At 49.5% G+C, this 23,488-nt stretch overlaps 1 protein-coding gene across 4 annotated transcripts in view; it reads left to right on the top strand.

Annotated features, from left to right (window-relative positions):
• Positions 1-9,415: 9,415 nt before the first annotated feature.
• The window catches only part of EDAR (ectodysplasin A receptor), a 33,881-nt gene continuing 19,808 nt past the window's right edge, over positions 9,416-23,488 (top strand). For 2 of the 4 annotated variants that reach the window (XM_066372228.1, XM_066372226.1), the window contains exons 1-5: positions 9,416-9,601; positions 11,064-11,132; positions 11,890-12,012; positions 13,651-13,832; positions 21,351-21,436. In XM_066372228.1, the coding sequence (XP_066228325.1) occupies positions 9,485-9,601; positions 11,064-11,132; positions 11,890-12,012; positions 13,651-13,832; positions 21,351-21,436 (577 nt within the window). In that variant the 5' untranslated portion in view covers positions 9,416-9,484. Of the gene's footprint in view, positions 9,602-10,666; positions 10,745-11,063; positions 11,133-11,889; positions 12,058-13,650; positions 13,833-21,350; positions 21,437-23,488 lie in introns of those variants that run through there. The other 2 variants (XM_066372227.1, XM_066372229.1) reach the window with 2 other exon arrangements.

Below are 23,488 nucleotides of genomic sequence, written 5' to 3'. Positions count from 1 at the left end.
TCCAGACTCAGCCCCACTTATGTGCTCTGGAGGTCTCTCCAGGTTTCTCCCCTCACTGCCACTGCATGAGCAGCTGGGCTCCGCCCCCCCCCCGCCTCCACATGGGCCACCTCACTGGGTGCTGCCCCCGCCTCCACGTGGGCCACCTCACTGGGTGCCGCCCCCGCCTCCACGTGGGCCACCTCACTGGGTGCTGCCCCCGCCTCCACATGGGCCACCTTACTGGGTGCTGCCCCCGCCTCCACGTGGGCCACCTCACTGGGTGCTGCCCCCGCCTCCACATGGGCCACCTTACTGGGTGCTGCCCCCGCCTCCACGTGGGCCACCTCACTGGGTGCGCCCCCACCTCCACGTGGGCCACCTCACTGGGCTCCGCTCCCCACAGCCACCTGGGCCAAGCACCGCGGCCACCACCGCAGCCAGGCCCTCCTACCCTTTGGAGGGTACTCAGCAGTTTTGGGGGGCAGTGTAGCCCAGACCTAAGCACTCAAAACCTGTGTCCTTGATGCGCCCCCTGCTTCTAAGCATTTCTTTGCACTGACTGGAGCAGAAAAAACCTCTTAGTGGGTGGGGTAATTGCTTCCCTTTGCTGGCTTGGTTCCCCAAGGAAAAATGATCACTTTATGTTTGGGGAGTGACCCAGTACAGGGGTCAGGGTCGCTGTCCCCCACAGTCTCTCCCTGTGCCCCCAAGACTACACTTTCCTCTCGCTACTCCAGTCCTCTCGGCACTCCCCATTCCCAGAGCCCCAGGTAAGTGGCTATGAACAAGGTTTTCTGCATGATCCCTTTAAGATGGAGCCTAGGTCTGAGAGTTCTGTCTCCCTCTTGCAAACAGTAACCTGGCTCTTCTCTCAGCTAAGTACTGTTGGTATGCCTCCTCTAGTCTCTGGGGCTCCAGGCTGGGGTTCTGGTTCTGGGGCTTAGGACCCACAACTCTCCTGGCAACCCACCCCACCATGAGAGACCCTCCGGGCCGCCTCTCACTCCTGGGAGTGGGGCAGCCCTTTCCGTGTCTCCACCTTTCCTACCAGTCTCAATGTGGTTCCTTCGGTAATGCTTAGTTATAGATTTCTCTTAGTTTAGTCCGAAAGTTGGTCTTTTAAGATGATTGTTCCTATGTTAAGTTGTAATCCACTTTGGTTCTGGGAGGTGGGAATTGTAACATCCGCCTACTCCGTCGCCATTTTCCCTCTCCCAATTTGTACTTCTTAATCCCTTCACCCTTTTCGCCCAGCCCTTCAATCCTCCTCCCCTGTGACAGCTGTCAGTCTGCTTTCTGTATCTATGAATCTGTTTCTATTTTATTTGTTTATTTTATTCTCTAGATTCCATATATAAGTGAAATCATATGATCTTTGTCTTTTTCTGTCTGACTCATTTCACTTAGCATAATACTCTCTAGGTCCATCCATGCTGTCATATATGCTAAGATTTTATTCTTCTTTATGACTGCATAGTATTCCATTGTGTAAATGTACCACAGCTTTTTTATCCACTCATCTGCTGATAGTTGGGCTGTTTTTATAGCTTGGCTATTGTTAAATAATGCTACAATGAATGTAAGGGTGCATATATTCTTTCAAATTACTGTTTTCAGGTTTTTTGGATATATTCTCAGAAGTGGGATCACTGGGTCAGAAGCAGTTCCATTTTTAATTTTTTGAGGTACCTTCACACTGGTTTAACACAGTGACTGCAGCAGTCTGCATTCCCACCAACAGTACAAGTGGGTTCCCCTTCTCTACACCCTCTGTCTCTCTGGGTTCTACTGCTGCAGAGCTAACAATCCAGCTAGAATTTGAAATCGTTTGGCATGCATACTTGTATTAGTAGTGATGCTTCAAAAGAATATCTGGAAGTAGTTGAAAAAAATCAACATTTCATGCATTATGTCTATTCGATGTGTGCAAGAATGGCTATTTTCTGAGTTTTATTTCAATTAAGACTGAAAAATGAAATTTAGGGACTCTCATTTTAAACTTTCAACTCAAATCTCTAAACTCTTCTTCTATTTATCTGAGAAGGCCTTACCCAAGGCTGTAGGCCTGGTGGATTTGGCTTAATGGGTGCCTCATCATGGTGGGTGCTCTGTGCATGGCCCTGTCTGTGGTTTGCCAGCAGAGAAGGCAGGTGCCCTCAACCCTATCCCCCAGTGGCCCCACTCCATTTCCTCCCACTCTCCATTTCTCACCACTCTTGCCCCTGGAACTTTGAGAAAAATCAAAGTAACTATTCCCACTTTTATTTGAGCACCTGTCAATCCTATGCTCTGTTAACTCTTTTAGACTACAACAGGCATCTAATAAACATCTTATGAATGATGGAAACCCCACTGCCTCTGCCCAGAGCCGTCCATAGGACTATAGGTCAGAACTGTCCTGGAGCAAGTGATAGTGGGTATGGCCAGTTGACACTGGAGCAGGTGCTTCCCACAGATGAGAGATTTTGGACCTTAAAAAAATTATATACACACACATGTTCTATATTTTCAGTAAAAAATATATACCTTTGAAATATTGATGGAAGTCAGTTTACCCATGGTAGTCCTGAAATCTTCACCAAGGACTTTCTGAATGAGTCTCTTAGTGGAGGAATAAAGAATAAAACACGAGGTCTTGGCCAGGTGGCTCATTGGATGGAGCATTGTCCCACATGCCAAGGTCACAAGTTCCATTCCTGGTCAGGTCACATACAAGAAACAGTCAATGAGCGCACAAGTAAATGGAACAATAAGTTGATGCTTCTTTCTCCCTCCTCCCCACCAAATCAATGGAAAAAAATGTTTAAAAACCCTCATACTATGTGATATAAAGCTCTGAGTTGCCCCATGCTCTCCACGGTCAGTCATTCCTCTCTCGGTGCTCGGTCTCTGTCCCCCTGGGATTTCTTCAAGTCTCTGGAGGAAGAGACATGCCTGTTGGCCACAAGACTTTTGAGCTTCTCCTTGTCTCGCACTCTCCCTGATCCCTGGCACACTGCCCTGAGAAGACACTGTGTGGCAGCCTTACCTGCCTGGCCAGAGTAGCTGAGCACAGGGCAGGTGAAATACCAGTGGTGGAGGCTGGGCAGGTTCACACTGGATTTGAGCAGGCAGTAGAGAAACGGCAGAGCTGGAAAGTGTTGGGCCATACTCATTTATTGGAGGCTCACAGAGACAGGTGAGCAAATAAGCAAAGGAAAACCTGCTTTTCACAGTGGAGGGCAACAGATTAGGAATACTGCCCCTCACGGTGGTGGCTGAGGGACTCAGGGAACCGCACTTTGTGGTGATGGGAAAGTGATCTGAAAGAATTGTCACTGAGGGAAAGCACTCATAGCTTTTCATAGACACACATGTGGCTTTCTGCCACATGCTCACACACTAATCCTGCAAAGTACTTATAGCTGGGAAACCAGCAAGCAAGCCTGACACAGCTGTTTCCCACACACCGTGTCACACTGGTGTCACCTGTCCCCTTAGCAGTCACTCAGTCACTCTGCTCTTATGAAGGAGAATGCACACTGCCCCCTGAGGCAGTGGAGGGGGTATCAAGAAAGCAAACCTCCTGTACCTTCCCCCAGTAGACACCACGGTCCTGGCTGACCTTTTCCTCTCCATTGAATAAAAAGCTGTGCCTGTACACCCTAGGTGGCCTGGAGCTCACTCACTTACCTGGGTGTTAGGAGTCCCTCTATACAGGACAGTAGTGACCTTAACTGAGTGCCTGGGAAGTACTGAGCCTTCAAGTGTGCATGAGGAGGACGGGCCTGCACAGCATGACAGAGGCCGAGACTGAGGGGATTAAGGAACCTCGGGAGAGACTGACTTCAGGTCTGCCACTGGCAAGTCCCTGGGATGCAGGTTAGCACAGCTCTTCTACGAGTTCATGCACCTTCCACCCAGACTGGGGACCCAATGCCGCAGGTGTGGTGGGGCAATCTCTGCCTGGAGCTGCACGGCTTCTAAGAGCCTCTGGGGAGAGAGTGGGAGCTGTTGCCCTACAAGTTCATTCCATCCTTCATATGGAGCTAAGAAGGGCCTCAGTCTTCATCTTCTATCGAGGATCTGTGGGGGACCAATTTATTTCCAAATAAGTAAGGCTTTCCTTCACCCCGTGGTTAACTGTTTTAGATACAACTTAGCTGAGTGTTGGAATGTGGTGCCATTTTTTACAACTTTTTATGTTGAAATAATTTCAAACTTACAGGGAAGTTGCAAGTATTTGTTGTCATTTTGCTAAATGTGTCTTCTGCCTCTGGTTCCCCTTATATAGACACAAACAGACGTGCTTCCCACCTGCCCACACCTTGTCTTTCTCTGGGGTCAGGAAGGGCTCAGTGCAGGGCCAGCCATTGGTGGCAACCAGCCTGGCACATTTCCACAGGGAGAAAGGAAGGGACGTGAAGGCAGGGGCTCGTGGTTCACTTTCTGCCCCCTCCCTGAGGCCTAGACCAGGGCCTCAGTCTCATGAAGGAATGGGTCTTCTTCAAAATGATAGGAAAGGAGGGGCCATCCAACCCTGTGTACGGTATACTGTGATGACCTGTGTACTGTGATGACCATGTTTCTCCCTTATTCAGATATTTCTCTGAGCTCAACTCTTGGAGGTCATCTTGGCCCCTGAATCTGTCCAGGGTCCACATCACCTCCCACCTGCCTATGCTCTCTGCCCTGTGGCAGCCTCAGACACACCCAGCAGCTGCATGAAAACCTTGGCCTGCTTCCAGGTCTGTCACTGCTGACACCATCACCTTTCTAACAAGCTTCCGCCTTCCTTGCTTCCCTTGACAGTGGATTGCAGATGACAAATCAAGTCCCAATAATGAGTTACGAACCCATTTCATATGCTGCTACTACCACCATTTTAAAAAAATGGAACAAACATAATAGGACAGAATAGATAATAGTACATCGCACACAATAAGTATAAATGTGTCATCCAACTTTTATCCAAGGACTGAAGCCACCCACTGAGGCCACATTCAGTGGCCTGGCCTCAGTGGGTGGCTTCAGTCCTTGGCTAAAATGGCCACAATGAGAGTATTTAGAGCACAGAGATAGCCAAATTCTACAGATCAGGGCCTCCCTGTCCCACACAGCTGGGCATTTTGTATACACAGCCTCCAAACTATGAGTGACCACCTGGATCCCCTCAGTTTCCAACCACCTAGACCTGAACCTCCTTCTTATGATTCCCACCCCAGCCCAGAATAGGGCCAGATTGAAGAAATTTCATGAATATTTCTAAATAGATATAAATAAAACACTGCACAGTGATTGTATCCCAACTCCCACCCTCCGGATTAACAAACCACAGCCTGCTGATGCCCACCTTGGTGCCCAGCAGCTCCTCGCCCTCCGGATTAACAAACCACAGCCTGCCGATGCCCACCTTGGTACCCAGCAGCTCCTCGCCCTCCGGATTAACAAAACCATAGCCTACCAATAGCCGCCTTGGTGCCCAGCAGCTCCTCGCCCCAGAGCAGGTGCAGCAGATGCTTGTCTGTTGACTTTAATGTAGAAAAGGTTTCTTGGTGGATGTCCAACTTCATATTGTAGACCAGAGTGTGTTTCAACACTATCATGCTGACTGATTCTTGCTCCCCACAGCTTGTGACAGAAGCTGCACAAGTTAGGAAGTGGAGGTTCTGTGTTTCAGAAGACAACCCAGCTCTGCTCTTCTTCCCCAGTTCCAGAGTTAGAAAGGGTCGGGGCAAGCACCTTCCCCAGCCTGGGTCCCCGAGACCAGACTGCCTGGTATTGGTCAGAGACTTGCCATAACGGGGTGTTGTGACAGGAAAACCTCAGGCCAGAATCGACCAGGCTGGGACTGAGGTATTGACAGAAGGAGAGGCCATGTTTGAGTTTGGAAATACTTGGGCCCTCATGGGAGGCAAGGATTCTTATTATGCCCATTTTACTGGGCCAATCAGAGGCAATATAACATGCCTAAGATGTGATTTCTTGCATCAACTCCCATATGTGCCTTGACCAGGCAAGCCCAGGGTTTTGAACTGGTGACCACAGCGTTCCAGGTCCACTGATCCACCACAGGTCAGGCAGCTCTTTCCTTTCATCAGTACACTTTGTTTCCTGTTTGAGTAATAGTGCATCGACCCCTGACTGAGGCCCTGGAAACAGAACATGCCAATCATGTCAGCAGCATCCACCTCTGTGAATAGGCCCGACAGTTCTGGCCCCTGGGACATAGGGCTCACCCACGGCAGGGGGAATTGCATGGAAGTGGTGCTAAGGCGCATGGGTCGGAGTCTTGGAGTCCTGAGCTGCTGTGACTATTGTGTTGTTATCTTAGGGGGAAACAGTGTTGAGAGAGGAATGGCCACAAGGAGGAAAGAGAAGCAGTCAGCCAGGACAGGGCAGGGCTTAGTCACAAGGTTTATGTGATCATGGATAGCAGCCACAGACACTGACGGGTGCCAGAAGTGTCCCAGGTGTGGTGGCTGCAACACCCGTGGGCCACACTGCCAGCTGCCAGCCCCAGAACTAGACCATTCGCCCCTCAGTCGATGCCACCAAGTTAGCAGCAGCCTTTTCTGTTGGGGTACGGGAAGGGATCTTTCGGTCTCCACACTCAGTTCCCCATCCCTGTCACAGGGAGGGCTCAGAATTCAATCCAGTCTGGAGAATACCCTTCTCGGCTCCTCCTACTGTCACCTCTGCCAGCCTGGCAGCAGCCTGCCCTGCCCTGCCCTGCATGGGGCCTGGGGATTTCCAAAGCCAAAACAGGAGATGACAATAAGGAGTGACTGGGGGGTGGGGGACCACCAAGCAGGCTAGACCCCTTCCTGTGTGCACAGCTGTGTTCTTTGAAGGCCAGTTAGACATCAGGAAGGGAGTCCTTGCCGGGCCTGACTTGCCTTCTTGAAGAATTGGTAATCATAACAAAAACGCATCTAAAGCCACGAAACATTTTGTTTGGCTTTGCATATTTATTTGTTTTTCATTTCTGTCTCCTTCTGTTAGCCTGGGAACATCTTGAAAGAGCCTTTTCGTGAGTGCTTTTGGTTGACACTGTAGCCAGACCTTCTCAGTATTTACAGGGAAGTCCTCCCAGGTTCAGCTATAATTAGATGTCAATTAAATTAGAACCTCTTGTGATGATCTTGAAGGTCTGCAAGCAGCAGCTTGCCTTAGGAGAGCCTCTGGCTCAACTCAGTGGAAACCCATCTCTGCTACCCACTGTCCTGCAGGAAGGGCCTGGTTGTCGGAGGGATGCTGGTTCTTAAGTTTCCTTTTGGCCTTTGCACCTTTCCCTCCCCACCTGGTGAGGCAGCAGGTCGGACCTCCCTCCGCTTCTGACCTGCTGCCCCGGCCTGCTCCCTGCTAGAAGGAAAGCACCCAGGCTTTCCCGTGCCATGTCTGGGTGCTCTGCTCTCCCCTTCGTCCATTCAGTGTCTTTCAGACGTAAATGTGGTGCTGAATTGCAAGACAGTGCGCTGGAAAAGGCAAACAGGCAGCTTTGTCACTCTTCCTGAAATTCCTAAAACCTCACCCTTCCTCAAAGGCCACCTGATGCTATTCACCAGGTGAACCACACAAGAGTCCCGAGTAACAGGGCCAGTAAGGGTGACATCCAGATCGCTAGGGACATTCTTCCCTGAACAGAGATGCACTTCTTCCCAGAGGAAATGCCTTCATTGCCCTTGATCCTGATCACAAATTTCATACATACTCTTCTAAATCTTTCTGATGATAGGAGCCATTTAAAAAGGGGATATTCTCCATACCTCTCCTCAGTCCTTAGTTACGTCCATGATTTTACTCCTTCCCAGAAATATGTGTCAAAAATGCAGTGGGAGTCACTCCAGACCTGTGTCAGTGTATATAGAAACTTATACAACATTCTGTGTGATTGCTCCCTGCATCAACCCCATACAGTGTTGCCCTGGATTTGTTGTTGTTGGAAAGTAGCATACCTTAATTCCACAGGTTATGTAGAGACACCAAGGCAGGATACAGAAGAATTTTTAAGAGGAGATTTATTAATAAGCTGGCTGCATTTGATTTACACGGGGTATAGCTGACCCAAATCATGCAGCCTCGAATATAGCTCTGAAGCTAGTTATATACACTTGATTACATACAGGTTGGGGGGAAAAGGAGGGGGCTTACATGATGTAGGAGGATAAGCGTTTGTAAATCACCCATTAAGGAGAAATAAAAGGGAGAAGAACGGGCTACTTAAATTTTTCTTTCTTCTCCCGCATTCCTGGCTGGCTATTTACCTTATTCCTCACAGGTGTGGGGAAGGGAGGGGTCCAAGTCTCCTTCCTCCTCCCATTCAAAACCTAGTACAACTACCTCTTCATTTATAATATAATAGCCCTTCCTAAACATGAATGCAATCGGCCATCTTGAGCTGGTGTAAATCACACACAAGTATAAAAATCATATTTACAAAATCTCTCAGAATGCTTGGCCTAAATCATAAAATGCCTTTTAAGCCTCTTAGTAAAAGGGGGTTTCTTATCTCAGTGCATAGTATGTCCTTGTAAGCCAGGAAGCTCCCCCATTCTTCTCCCTCCATTCTCCACAGAAAGGAGGAGGAAAGAAACCTGACTCTTCCTTCTAAAATACTAATATTATTTTTTGCAGTTCTTCGGCACCTTACCACATTGTTAGTTGTAATGTTAAATAAACAGGATCACTAAAGCTCGATTTTACCCAGCCTCTTCCTAAGGGGAGCACAGGTGCATGCCAGCTGCTCCCTACAGGAGGCAGGAGTAAGGGGGAGGTGAGGGCTGGACAGGCATTCTGGAATTGGGGCGGCCAGATCCACATGCTCCCTGGAAGGAAGACAGAAGCTGAGAGGCTGCTGGATTCAAATCTTCTGGGGTTTGTCCCTCACTGGCCTCTCACTACATAGTTACATGTTAGGCGCTTCTCCTAAATGTGCATGCTCCCCCACCCAGATCTCACTGAGCATGTTGCTGAGTCCTGGAGGAGGGGCAGACTTAGAAAAGAAGACCAACATCTGTGCACTCAAGGACTTTACTTGTCCTGAGCACCACCTCCACGTGGCCACCCTGCTAACTGGTCCTGAGTTTCCCTGCTCCTGGCCTTTCCCCAATTCCTAGCTTACACAGCCTTCCCTCTTTCTCAAATTTAACTTCCTATTTCCAATAAATAATCTCTTGGATCCTTTTATCCATAATGCTTATAGGATATTGTATCATTAAGACAAAATTCAGGTATTTTCTTCTTAGGGAAAAAAGACAAGGACAACAACAACAAACAAACAAACAAAAATCTTTGTTTTGTTTTGTTTTTTTTTTGTAGCATGTGCATGAAAGAGAGACAGGGGGACAGACAGACAGGAAGGGAGAAAAATGAGAAGTATCAACTTATAGTTGCAGCACCTTAGTTGATCATTAATTGCTTTCTCATACATGCCTTTGACCAGGGGGCTCCAGCTGAGCCAGTGACGGCTTGCTCAAGCCAGTGACCTGCATTCAAGCTGGTGAGCCTGTGCTCAAGTCGGATGAGCCCGTGCTCGAGTCAGATGAGCCCGCGCTCAAGCCGGCAACCTCAAGGTTTCAAACCTGGTTCCTCAGCATCCCAGGCCAATGCTCTATCCACTGCACCACCACCTGATCAGGTTGGATTTCCTATTTATCAGCTTCCTGATTTGTGCTCCTGTATAAATCATTGTTTGGGATTATGAGTTTCCATGATTCACAGGGTGACTCATACTCTGAGTCAGTGGTTGATTCTGAAGTTTCCTCAGATAACTCAGTATGCTGTTTTGTCACTAACTCATCTGTCAGAGCAAAATGACAGCAACCCAGAGTGTGACAACCGGGTAACTGAGGCACTCACATGAACATACCATCTCTTTTGTATATGCAGGCTCCCAGGTAGAATTGCTTTGAGTTAGAAACACAGGTCTCCCATTCTAAAAATTGAAAAGTGAAAAATTATGCCTTTTCCTTCAAAGCAGTGCGTTAATTTATTAGTTGAGGGGAAGCATCTGAATGCCTGAGCTATAGCCATCCCCTCTCCACTAGCTGTGTGACCTCACAAAGTCTCTAACCTCACTAGGATCCAGTTGTCTGATGGTAAAGGTAAGTGGGTGAACTGACACATTCTCTCAATCACTTTGGCAAATAGCCCATTCTTCACAGAGCAGGAAGACCTTACAGAGGGGCAGGAGGTGGGGTGGGGAGAGGGCAGGCTAAAGGCTGACCCCCAGTGTTGTAAAGTGACCAGTGAGTTCCAAAGAGACACCAGAGTTATAGGAAAATTTTAAGAGGAGTTATTAAAATCTGGCTGGTTGCATAGAAGTTAACACAGACTCAAATCATGCAGCCCCGAACAGGCTGAGGGGTTCACTTTTAAAGGCAAAAACCACATTTTGGGGCAGGGGGAGAAGAACGGGATACAGGCACCTAGCTAAGTGGGATTACAGAAACGAAACAGGCTTGTTAAGCTAAGGTTATCTTTAGAACAATCTTGGCTGTGTGGTCCAAATTTCTTAACAGTCACTTGCGGCCCTCTAACGTCTGCATCTTTGCAGACTGTTGAGCCTGCATAATAACTTCCCTAAAAAGGACAAAAATAGTAAAATGCTGAGGAGTCTTGTTTCATTATAGAACAAACATATAAGCTAGTCCTGGGTAGCTTACAATGCAAAAGGGGTTACAAGTTGGGTCCCGTATAACACCAGCACTATCTCCAGGTCTCCCCTGGAACCAGGGGTCAGCACCAGCCTGGAGCACACATACCAGGGTTCTCCCAGCAGGTAAAACAGTTGGCCATTGCATGACTTCGGCTGTGCCTTCAGTGTGGTCTGGTTCCTCCTCTCTGGAGCCTTTTCCCAGGGCTGGGGTGAAGCTGGGATGATGGTGGTAAAGTCAGTCCAAGGGGCCTGGGGCTCAGCTTAAACCTGCCCTTTCTTTTAGGGTATATCCGTTTCTCACTCTGCTTGCTGGGAGGTCCCTTGGACCTAGTGGGATACAATGAAGGCAGAAGGACCCAGGGTGGGGGCTGGGCCATGGGTATCAGTCCCTGCGCAGTCTCGGCCCTGCAGGCCACTGCCGCTGATGAAGTGTTTCTTTCAGGTGAACCTGTGGGAGAGGATGGCCCATGTAGGAGACTGCAGACAGATGCCTTGGCTCCCTGTCCTGGTGGTAAGTGGCTCAGAGCACCAGCCAGCAGTGCACTGTTGGCCCAGGGAGTGCCTGTGGCAGCACAGGGAGGGGATTCCAACAGGAGCTCCCCATCCACGCTATGCTCTCCAGCAGCCACACCACCTTCTTGGCCTTTTAAACCTCAATTTACATGGCTGTAAAGTGGGAACAATAATAATAGTACCTTCTTCACTGAGTTCTGCTGATCCAGAAGGTAATACCTGCAATGCAGTGAACAGTGTTCAGGATTCAAATTAGACTTCCCTGGTCAGTGGCTTTCTTTATAGGGTGTCCTGGATAGAAATGCCCTTAAATGCTTATTTACATTGTGATGTACACAACCCAAGCCTGTGTGATGAGCACACCTTTGGATCACACAACTGAGAAAGATTTAAGCCTCACCTGGGTTTCTTCAGGGGAGAAGATGTGCCATGTGACTGAAAGGCCTGGTGTTTTAGAGGCTTGGGGAGGGAGTTGCTTCATTCATAATTTTGGAAAGAGAGAAAGATTTCATTGTAAAGAGAGTTTGGATTAGGTCTCAAAGATGAGGGAAAGGCAGGAATGAGGCCGGACCAGGGCAGCAGGGTGGCCTGCCCGGTTTGTTAGCTAAGGGCACAGAGTGAGCACTGACTGAATAAGGCTCCCACTGTCGGGCTCCTTCCTCACCCAGCTCTGGGGCTCTCTGGGCACTGACCCCAAGTAACCATGTGTGTCTTCAAGGAGGTATGGAAACCAAACGACCCCTTTCTTGTGGCAGGTGTCTCTGATGTGCTCAGCTAGAGCAGAATACTCCAATTGCGGCGAGAATGAGTACTACAACCTGACTACGGGGCTGTGCCATGAGTGTCCCCAGTGTGGGCCAGGGGAGGAGCCATACCTGGTAAGGCTCCCTGCCCAGCCACCAGACCACAGCCTCCTGGACCTAGTGAGTGCTCTTTCATTCACAGAGTGTCGTCACCCTACCATGTGTTGCTCTACATGAGGTCCCCAAGATTAATCAGTGCTCAGTGTGCCTGGTATATCCATATGCCCAAATGGGCCTGCTATGCCTGGTGCTCCTGATGTGCCCAGTGTTCCTGGTTTGCCTAGTGCACCTGGAGTGCCCGGTGCTCCTGGTGTGCCCAGTGCTCCTGGTGTGCCCAGTGTTCCTGGTTTGCCTAGTGTACCTGGTGTGCCCGGTGCTCCTGGTGTGCCCGGTGCTCCTGGTGTGCCCCAGTGCTCCTGGTGTGCCTAGTGCTCCTGGTGTGCCCAGTGTTCCTGGTTTGCCTAGTGCACCTGGTGTGCCCAGTGCTCCTGGTGTGCCCAGTGTTCCTGGTTTGCCTAGTGCACCTGGTGTGCCCGGTGCTCCTGGTGTGCCCGGTGCTCCTGGTGTGCCCCAGTGCTCCTGGTGTGCCCCGGTGCTCCTGGTGTGCCACGTGCTCCAGGTGTGCCCGGTGCTCCTGGTGTGCCAGGTGCTCCTGGTGTGCCCGGTGCTCCTGGTGTGCCCAGTGTTCCTGGTTTGCCTAGTGCACCTGGTGTGCCCGGTGCTCCTGGTGTGCCCGGTGCTCCTGGTGTGCCCCAGTGCTCCTGGTGTGCCCGGTGCTCCTGGTGTGCCCCAGCGCTCCTGGTGTGCCCCGGTGCTCCTGGTGTGCCCCGGTGCTCCTGGTGTGCCACGTGCTCCAGGTGTGCCACGTGCTCCTGGTGTGCCAGGTGCTCCTGGTGTGCCCCGGTGCTCCTGGTGTGCCCGGTGCTCCTGGTGTGCCCGGTGCTCCTGGTGTGCCTGATGCTGCTGGTTTGCCCTGGTGCTCCAGGTGTGCCCGGTGCTCCTGGTGTGCCCGGTGCTCCTGGTGTGCCACGTGCTCCAGGTGTGCCCGGTGCTCCTGGTGTGCCAGGTGCTCCTGGTGTGCCCCGGTGCTCCTGGTGTGCCCGGTGCTCCTGGTGTGCCAGGTGCTCCTGGTGTGCCCCGGTGCTCCTGGTGTGCCCCGGTGTTCCTGGTGTGCCCCAGTGCTCCTGGTGTGCCCCGGTGTTCCTGGTGTGCCCGGTGCTCCTGGTGTGCCCAGGTGCTCCTGGTGTGCCCGGTGCTCCTGGTGTGCCAGGTGCTCCTGGTGTGCCCCGGTGTTCCTGGTGTGCCCGGTGCTCCTGGTGTGCCCCAGCGCTCCTGGTGTGCCCCGGTGCTCCTGGTGTGCCCCGGTGCTCCTGGTGTGCCACGTGCTCCTGGTGTGCCAGGTGCTCCTGGTGTGCCCCGGTGCTCCTGGTGTGCCCGGTGCTCCTGGTGTGCCCGATGCTGCTGGTTTGCCCTGGTGCTCCAGGTGTGCCCGGTGCTCCTGGTGTGCCCGGTGCTCCTGGTGTGCCCAGTGCTCCTGGTGTGCCCAGTGTTCCTGGTTTGCCTAGTGTACCTGGTGTGCCTGGTGCTCCTGGTGTGCCCGGTGCTCCTGGTGTGCCTCGGTGCTCCTGGTATGCCCAGTGTGTCTGGCGTGCCACAAGTTTGGTCATGGCAGGTGCGACCACTGTGCTCACTTGTGTCCTCTTCCTTGCCCAGTCCTGTGGCTATGGTACCAAAGATGAAGACTATGGCTGCATCCCTTGCCCAGCAGAGAAGTTTTCCAAAGGAGGCTATCAGATATGCAGGCGCCACAAAGACTGTGAAGGCTTCTTCCGGGCCACCGTGCTGATGCCAGGAGACATGGAGAATGACGCCGAGTGTGGGCCTTGTCTTCCTGGGTAAGCATGGGGTGCTGCCACACCACATTCTAGGACACATTGTGCAGAAACCCCTGAGTGTATCATTGGTGAGGACCCCTGGGAACAGGAGCTCCTCAACCCTGCATGGGAGCATCACTCCTTCTGTTTGTCCCATTCTATGAGGAGCAGCTTGGCAGAGGAGGGCACATATCTGGAATAAAGAAACCTGGTTTCTAGGTGGATGCCACCACCTAGAAACTCACCATCTTTCACAAACAGCGCATCCAGGCTCTGCTTCCATGCCCTTTAAGTGAACATCATAACATTACAATAATATCTTCTGATTACTCAAATCAAATAAATTTGTTGACTGCTTACAATGTGATAACATGTGTGGATTGCTTTGGAGAAAAAAACACTAAAAATACATACAAAAGTGTTATTTTTAGTATTTTTAGCATTTTGGAAAAAAACTAAAGATAAAAAACACTTATCAGAATATTTGAGTCATACAGCACCTATAATTCTATCACAATTCTTTTATGTATGGAAAGTCCCTCCCCCCAAAAGAGCAAAATGCACATACAATTAACCTGAAAGACAGAAAGATAAAAATCTTCCTTTATACAGGCAGAACACATTAACAAGTTCTAGAGATGAGGGATAGCAGAGACACCGATAAACACCATACTTCTGCAGCTGCTGCTATCGCCCTCTAGTGACCACACAACATAATGCTCACAAGGGCTCTACAGAAACCGAAGCAGTGGTGAGAGGTGAGGGGGTGATAGAGGTGGTGGTGCTGGTGATCATGGAGGTGGTGATGATGAAGGGGGTGATGGTAGAGGTGGTGATGGTGAAGGTGCTGATGGTGGTAGTGGAGATGATGGAGGTGGTGATGGTGGTGGTGGAGATGATGGAGGTGGTGATGGTGGTGGTGGAGATGTTGGAGGTGGTGATGATGGAGGTGGAGGTGGAAGTGGAGGTAGAGGTGGTGATGGTGGTGGTGGAGATGATGGAGGTGGTGATGATGGAGGTGGAGGTGGAGCTGGTGAAGGTGGTGATGGTGGTGGTGGAGATGATGGAGGTAGTGATGATGGAGGTGGTGATGGTAGAGGTGGTGATGGTGGTGATGGAGATGATGGAGATGGTCATGGTGGAGGTGGTCATGGTGGAGGTGGTGATGATGATCATGGAGGTGGTGATGGTGTAGGCTGAAGTGGTGGAGGTAACAGTGGTGGTCCCGGCAGCAGCAGTTTTGAATAGCACAATGTACTTCACAACCTGCTTGTATACATATATGTTGTCTCACTGTACTGGATTGAGCAGAGAAATAAAATAAGAATAAATCCCAATGAGAACTCTAGGCATTAATCTATAAGAGAAAAGAAAGTATATTTTAAAAAAAGCAGACAGTCTCTCCAATGAGGAAATATTTTAAACTCACAGAAATTAACCCTGGTTCAAGTTTGTTACTGAGAAGCAGGCATTCCCATGGCTGCCAGCACTTGCTGGTGATTTGCTCACCCCTTCTGGGGTCCCTAGTTTTCTGCCTTCAGTGCAGAATCATCTCTTAAGCTACGGACCTACATATTCAGATATCTGAGGGACAGCCCATGCCAGTGTCCTTGGCACAGAGTATGATTCAAATATATTCTTCAAAGGAATAAAGAAAGCAGGGAAACCTTGTCACAGAAACTTATATATGCAAAAAATAAAAATAAAAAACATCTGTAACCAGGGAAGATATTAAACTATTTGCTTAGAAAATATGACATAATAAAAGTTCTCTAGCTGGGCACTCTTTAATTGAACTGCTGAGTTGACTGTGTTACAGGGTATCTACCAGAAGAAAGGTGTCGATTGACATGTTCCCACCCAATGATATACATATCTGCCAAGGACCACTCCCTGCAGACGCCATGATTGAATGAGAGAAATTCAGTTGGATCTTGACATTGGATGGCTAGAATCAGTCTCTGATAACTTACTTAGCTCCTGGAGCTTTATCTTGATTTTTTTAATTGGTAGAGATTCACAATTCCTGAGAGATATTCAGAATTTCATGGATTCACAATAGGTGTGCCGAGGAAAAGCATTCTTCCCTTGCCATGCTCATTTTGGAAAGGAAATGATCCTTTTTACAAAACTTCAACTCATCTTAAGAGCCTGTCGGTATAAGAATCTGACCTTATCTTCACAGCCCAACATAACAGCTCTTGCGTTTATTTTAGTAACCCTTTGACTTCCCAGTTTCCTCAACAGGTAAGGGAGACAAAGAGGGAAGACATGGTGCCTCTCTTTGCAGTGGAAAAGAGAGACAAGAAAGCCAGTGTTCTGGAAGTCAAGGAAGGGATATTACTCTGTGGTTAGAATCTGGAAGGTAACACTGGGAGGGGTAGAAGTCAGTCAGGGTAAGAGCCCTGGCTGGATAGCTCAGTTGGTTAAAGCACTGTCCCAAAATGCAAAGGTTGCTGGTCAGGACACATATAGGAACAGATTAATGTTTCTGTCTCTTTCTTTCCCTCCTCTTTCTGAAATAAAATAAAAATAAAAAATAAAAAAAGGAAGTGGAACAGAGCTCTCCAAATGGAGATGCTCAAGCCAAAACCCAAACAGGAGAGCAGGCTGACCAGATATGGAGCTCTGAGTCCCTCTGGCCAAGCGGTAGGTGTGGAGAAACTAGTGAAAGGGAAAGAGGCCAGATGGAGAAGCACTCTGGAAAATGATGCTGAATACATGAGTCTTCAGCTTGAGGATGATGCAGGTCACTATGCAGACGTATGAGCTAGTGTAAGACAGAGTCAGGCTGGACCTTAAAATGGTCCTCTTGGCAGCATAAAAAGTGTTGAGCAGGGAAGAGATGGGAACCTGGGGGTCAGGGATGAGGTGGAAAGTTGTGAGGATCAGGGCAAGATGGAAGCCTTAGAAATTGGAGGGAGAGGAAGAATTCAAGAACTTATTTGGAGATAGCAGTGACTGGAATTGCAAACCAAGTGCATGTGGGGTTTGGGAAAAGAGGTTCTGAAGAGGACTCAGATGTCTACCTTGGCCAGTTGTGTGGATAGTGATGCTATTTGCTAAGATGTGGAATACAGGAGGAGGACTGATTTTGGTTGAGAGGTAGAGGAAAGCAAGAGGAGGTATGTGTGAAATTGGAGGTTGCTATGACAGCCAGATAATGTATTCTACACATAGATGGATAAATAGGTGCAGAGCTCAGGTCGGGTCTAGAAGTCTCCTCCACACTAATGATGGGGGAAGGACAGGTTCAAATAGGAGCCTCCAGAGAGGCAGCTCCATAGAAGAGGAGGAATCAGTGCAAGATACAGCCTCACCCATCCGCATTGCTGACTCTGGCCCAGCTGCAGTCCAGAACACTGTGTGCATCCTCCAGTGGTCTTTGAGGCTCTCTGCCAGATTTTATTTCAGATGATCAGACAGGGGCAGTGAGTATGCACACTGAGCAGCCTGTTTCATTCTTACTTAGACCTGCAGAGAGTTCCTAGCCAGAAAGGACAAGCCCAGGGATCAATGCAGTAAATATCCTGTCCTGTCTGCAGTGGCCAGCTCGGTCACCAGAAAGGCTGCTCTGTGGCAGTGAAGACAATTTGCTTGGCTCCAATACATTTACGAGAAAGAAGTTTGACAGTGAAATGGTTGTGAACTCCCTGCCTCTAGACAGTGTCAAAAAGATAAGGACAACTATCTGTAGAATCAGAGGTGAGGCTGGCATCTGTCCTCTTAAAAGGGTCTTTCCAGCTCTGAAATCTTGTGTGACTCCCTCCCTGCTCCACAAGACAGTGATCTGCTTCTTGCACATTTTGCCTTCAGCCCTCAGTACAGGGCGAGGCCTGGAGCATGCAGAGTGAAGGGTACCTCACAGGAGATGTCTCAGAGCTCCTCTCACTACCCCACAGACTGGACGATGTATACTCAGTTTCCAGTTTGGCTCTATGCTGTGAAATGACTTCAAGTAAATCCCCAGGAACCCAAAGGCCACCAAAGCAGGAGGCTATACTTCCTCTCCAGCCCCCAGCTTCCTTACACCAGCTCCAATAAGTGCGATGCTTTCTCAAGGTAGAAGCTCAAAGGCCTCCCAACTCCTATGACACATCGAGGTTCTGAGAACAAAATGAAGCTCTCACACTACATTGGCTTTGTGAAAGCTGTTTTCATTCCCGTGTCCCTGTGGTTCCCAGGCTGCGGATGCAAACTGCTTCCTGTTTGTCTTCCTGACACCCCGGCTGCCCTGGCCTGCTCCCTGCTTGTGGTTTGGCAAGCACTCTCTTCTCATTCTTTGCTGTCTCTGCCATGTGCCGGTATGAGGTCGAGACACTGGCTAAACAATGAGCAGCACCTGGGGCTTTCCTGTTGAGAAATGCTGTGTGGGAGGACTTAGGAACAGAACTTGAGATGAGGAAAGGAGAAGAGGTAGAATTTCATAACCTCCCCCAAGGTATTGCATTATCCTTTGGAGAAGCTCCTGCTGGCTGTCTTCCAGACCACGTCCACTCCCTGCAAACAATGCATTCTACAATGCTTGGAGGACAGAGGCAAAGGACTCAGTGGTGGCTCCTGGATGCCAATATTGGGCATTGAAAAGTTCAATGGCATCCATTACAAGCTTAGGGGCCCTGAGAAAAGGGAATCTTTGGGGAGAAATCTATATACATGGAAGATTCTAGAGGCCACATTTAAACTGAATCTTGTCTTGGGTCACTCATATTAATCAACTCTTGAAGAAAAGCAAAAGAGAAAAAAAAATTTAGAAAAATGTCAAAATTGAGATCAAAGAGTAGGAAATTAGACCTTGACAGAAAGACAAAGGAACCCAATACTCTTTGGCAAGGCAAAGTTCCCTAAATGAACACTAGCTTCATGTTGGCAGAAGAAGCTGAACAGCCCCTCTCCCTCTGTCTAGCGGGGAGTGAGAGATGTAGGGGTCAACTAAACCATGAGGAATTGAGACTAGTCCTATAGAGAAAAATCTAACATTTAAAAATGTTCTATGTGATGCATGCTAGGATGGGAGCCATTGGCCTGACCAAGAAGGTGCCTATGTGCCTGGAAAAGGCAGCTGACTGACCCTACAGTGGAGCAGCCCCTGGTGTGCACAGTGTGGTGGCCCCAGGGACCCATTAGGTGCCCAGGTCTAAGCCCAGTATCCTACACCCACCCAGGTGGCTGTGAATCTTCATCTGAAAGGGAGTTCAGCACCAGCGTGTTAGCCAGGGTGGGCTCGGCTGTGGTTCTGCTTCTTGAAAAAGGAAGAAAGATGTACAGAATGCCATTGGAGCTCCTTTCTGTCTCAGTGCTTTGACCTTCTATAGAGAGACACTTGGCCTCATTCACTTCTTTTCCAATCAATACTTGGCTGACCTTCCTTCCTTGGTACATAGTGCAAGGTACTAGAAATGCAGCTCTATACAAGGCTGGTCCTCAGAGACTCCCAGATCAGGAAGAGAGACAGTCCACAATCTGGGAGAGAAGAGTGCACTGGAGGTGGAGGTGAGAAGAGAAGCAACGAACAGTAGTGTCAACCAAAGGTCTCTGCCACCAATCTAATGCCAACAGTAGTCCCCAATCTGGGATGTGGTAAAAGGAGAAACTTTATTCCAGGAAAGAGTTGGCAAAAACCCGAGAAGCAGCCTCCAGTGGCCGCTGAAGCTGTTCTCCACCGGGGTACAGGGGAAGCCAGTCTATAAAGTTCCCACCCCTTTTATTGATTGGTTCATTTTTATGCAAATAAGGAATTCAATATTGTACCATGGTCCGAAAAAACTGTGCTGATTGGTCAGCTCCATGTGTTCTGATTGGTTATTAAGGAGCAACACTGAACGGTTAGTAAAAATGCAAATAAAGTGGGGGGGGGGTCTCAGCTGATTGGTTGAAATACCATACCAGGAACTTCTTTATAAGGGCACAGTCAGCGTGGAGTGATGTGACTTGGTGGAGGACTTCCGCGGCTCTGTGGGCCATGGCCCGAGAGGGTCTGTTGCTGAGGGCTGCCAGACTGATTGTGAATGCAGGCCCAGTTCGCGGGGAGTCTTTGACAGATACATGTCTTCTCGGGGTTCACGGTGGCAGTTCTGCGTCTTGTGAGAAAGCTGCAGGCCTGGCTGTCGGGCCTAGCGCCTGTCCCCCTCCCCCAGGGGCACAGCCCCACCCCCGGTCCCCGGGTCCCCGGGTGGGCTCAATGCCTTCAGCACAGAGGGCTCCCAGGGAAGGAGGGTCAGACAGGCTTCTGCAGGAGGTGGCGGCGGCTTCTCCCAGGGATGCTTTGAGATGGGCTAGTGAACGTTTCTAAGATGCACAGGACCTGAGGATGGAAGGCTCTGACGAAGGCAGGTGACTATGGCCATGACATTCCTGGTGACGGTCCGGCCTGGCATCCAGGTCCACAGATGGCATGCACATCAGATACAATGGATGAACAACAGTCATGGGAACACTCAGCGGTGGAGCGGGAGTCTGCACTCCTTGGAGTTGTAGCAAGGGAGAATGTTGGTGACAGCTCGCTTTATTGGTTGATTTCTCCCAGTGTGACAGATGGCCCTGTGATCATGGCTGAGTGTCTGTTTATGGAAAACAAGTGTGCAAGTGGAGAAGCACCAGAGCCGAGGGTGAGAGGCGCCTGAGGTGTGAGGCTGGAGCAGAAGACCGATGGCAGGGCCCGCAGTGAGGCCTGCCCAGTGCTGGCCCCCATGGTGGAGTTCGTGGGCAGGGTATCCTGTGTCAGCACATCAGGTGCTGGCACATGGATGTGGGGAAGCTCGAAGGACATAATGGAGCACTGTCAGGGGAGGAGAGGAATAAAGGATTTCAGACAGTGTTACTGTAAAGGGTTTGTCCTTTTCTGTAAGTGTGTGCGACCCCTGCATGAATTTATATAGGTGTCTTCCATCAAGTACTTCCTGAGGAGGAAGCAAATACATTTTCAGTATGACCTTGTTGTACTGCAGGCTAAAGCCCTCTGTGGTGACCTCTCTAGATAACGCTGTACCCAAGTTTTGCCAGCCAGTGCCATTAACAGCCGATTACCAAGTGTTCACTGGAAGGTCCCAGTGTCACAGGCATAGACACATCTGCCAATAAACCCACCATGCTGCAGGCTCTGAGACAGACATTCGCTGAGGGGGTGATCCTCCTCCAAAGGTGCCTGGGTCCCTGATTGGCAAGACACCCAAAAGCTAAGCAGGGCATACACATGGCGGGCACACAGGCATTTCAGGTGGAGGATGTTGATGACGATGTAGTGACATACACATGTTAAACAAATTCATCAGTGAAAGGAAACCAAAAGAGGAGATTTTTTTAAAACCCCAAAATGGCCTAATATTGAGAGGGGGTTCCATTTTAAGACAAGCTGAAAGCCCCCAAGGAATCTCAGTGATCAAAATGAGCTGCTGGCTTCGCAGGACTCCTGATTCCCGAGTGTCTGTCTCAGGCCCGACTCAGATCATGCTTTGGTTGTGGGTATGCCAAGTGGTCAGCACTTGCTTGTGGTAACACCTAGCTCACTGTCTGCTTTGTCTTGTCTTGCCTTCCCGGTAGCTACTACATACTGGAAAAGAGACCCAGGAACATCTACGGCATGGTCTGCTATTCCTGCCTCCTGGCACCTCCCAACACCAAGGAATGTGAGTGTACTTGGTCATTCCACCTGAACAATAAGTGATTCAGTATTGATGTCTTACATTACACAGTGTGGTAGACAGAAGCCAAGCCTGGCACCTAGAGAAGTTAAGTACAGTGAAATATAAACAAAAAATGCTCCCATGGCCTAACCAATCAGACAAGCAGGTCCCTGAAGGCAGTTTGCTTAGCTGAACCATGGATCAGAGACTCAGGTCAGTCACCCTGGACAAGTGACCTTGAACAAGTCTAATAACGTCTATGAGCCTTAGTTTCCTCCTCTGCAATTTTGAGGTACTAAACTCTGAATTATCCATGTCATGTAATTCTTGGATAAAACAATGGGATTGCAGATGCCAAAGTATTTTGCAAAGTATTACAGAGCTCTAGACAATTGTTAGTTCTCATAAATTTTTTTAAAATAAAAGGCTTCCTGGATGAGGCCAGGAGAAGTGTAAAGATTGGTCACAGTTAATGAAATATAATCCAGGAAGCATATGTCAACAGTGAGTCTTACAAGTTTAGACTCTCACGTTGGGCTATTTTTTTTTTATTATTATTGTTAATTGGTTTGACTTTTGTGGGCATGTTTATGAGGAAGGGCCAGGAACCTCTGTTCCAAGATGTGTTGTGTGGTCTCTTGGATCTGTGCACTTAAGAGACACTAATGAAGGAGGGATGGATGCAGTTGGAAAGAAACTGGGAGTTTAGTCCCTGGACCGCTCCACTCCCACTCAAGGCCAGAAGAGGTGCCCACATTGGCGCCCTGTCTCTCCTGGGTCTCCATGAGGCCCTGCCATCTCATTTTCTCACCATATTTTACTTAAGAGAATAGAATAAGGATCTCCCTTTTGAGAGCGCTAGGAGGAAGGAAGGAGAGCCAGAAGAGGGAAGCATTATGTCCTCTAGCTTCTGGGTTCAGCTGGGACTGGTGCACTGGGTGGGGGGCAGAGCTTGTCCCCTCCCTTCCAGATTGCTTATAGAGGAGTCTGGCAGTAATGAAAATGTGCATCTTTAAAGCTGACCTGGTCCTCGCCTGCCAATGCGAGGCACATGCCAATTAGTTCACCAGTTAGAGGAAGCCCAAGGGCTCCTCGAGGCCAGTAGGGCTGTGATAAAGTCAGCTGCCATTGATGACCGGTCTTCTTCTGGGGAAATGAAATCAACTCCATCCCAGACAGCTCTGGGGTGAAGGTCTCACCTGGGAGCCTTCGGCTCTTTGCCCAAGGAACCAGAAAAAGAAGCAACTTATCCCTGTGGTTTGAAAGCTCACACCAACAGTGTGTTCTCTTCAATACCTGGAGCTTGCACAGCTCCTTGGTCCTGGGAATGAGTGCATCCCCCTTCCAAGCCCCAACTCATAATACCTTAACTGAAAGCCAGCACCCAGTAAGGCCTCCTAGTGTTTTGTAGAAACCAGCCCCGAAGGAGGCCAGCACATAAAATAGAACTTCTATTTACCCATCTGGGAAATAGAGAGATGCATCCAGAAGGCCATGTAGGGTGACATGGTGAACGAAGCCTGCCTGTGTCAGGGTCTCAAGTGTGAACATAAAAATTACTCTCTCCACCTCTGAGGTCTCTACTTTCCCCTGCACAGGGCATCGGCTCAAGAAAGAGCAAATAGGGCCAGAAGGGAAATAATGACCACAGCCTCTACAATGCCCCATCCCAGCAAACCCAGGAACTGGGTGAAACCTCACTGGTCATGACCCCAGTTTGCCAGCTGGCTGCCAGCTGACCAGGCACTGCCCTTCCTTAACCTGTGGTCAGTAGTTAGGACTCCTTTGCCTCCACCTGAGTGAGAAGCCTGCTTTGGTTTGGTTTTGATGTGATTTACCTGGACCTTTGCCATGCAGAGCTAATGCTATAGCTCAAGTCATTGGATAGTGGATTACACAACCCACAGCCAAGGAAAACCTGGCATAGACTGCAGGGAAAGCGTGTGACAGATGCGAAGGCTGAGGGTCCAGGCTGCTAGCTGTGAAGGTATGAGCCCTGGGTGGTACAGGTGCTCTCTCTTTTTCTCCTGGGCTCTTTCATCCTTAAAGATATAA

The sequence above is a fragment of the Saccopteryx leptura genome, chromosome 3 (assembly GCF_036850995.1).
Source record: "Saccopteryx leptura isolate mSacLep1 chromosome 3, mSacLep1_pri_phased_curated, whole genome shotgun sequence".
NCBI classification, from domain to species: Eukaryota; Metazoa; Chordata; class Mammalia; order Chiroptera; family Emballonuridae; genus Saccopteryx; species Saccopteryx leptura.
The sequence above is the reverse complement of the archived record's forward strand: the minus strand, read 5'-3'. Positions and strand labels throughout refer to the sequence as shown.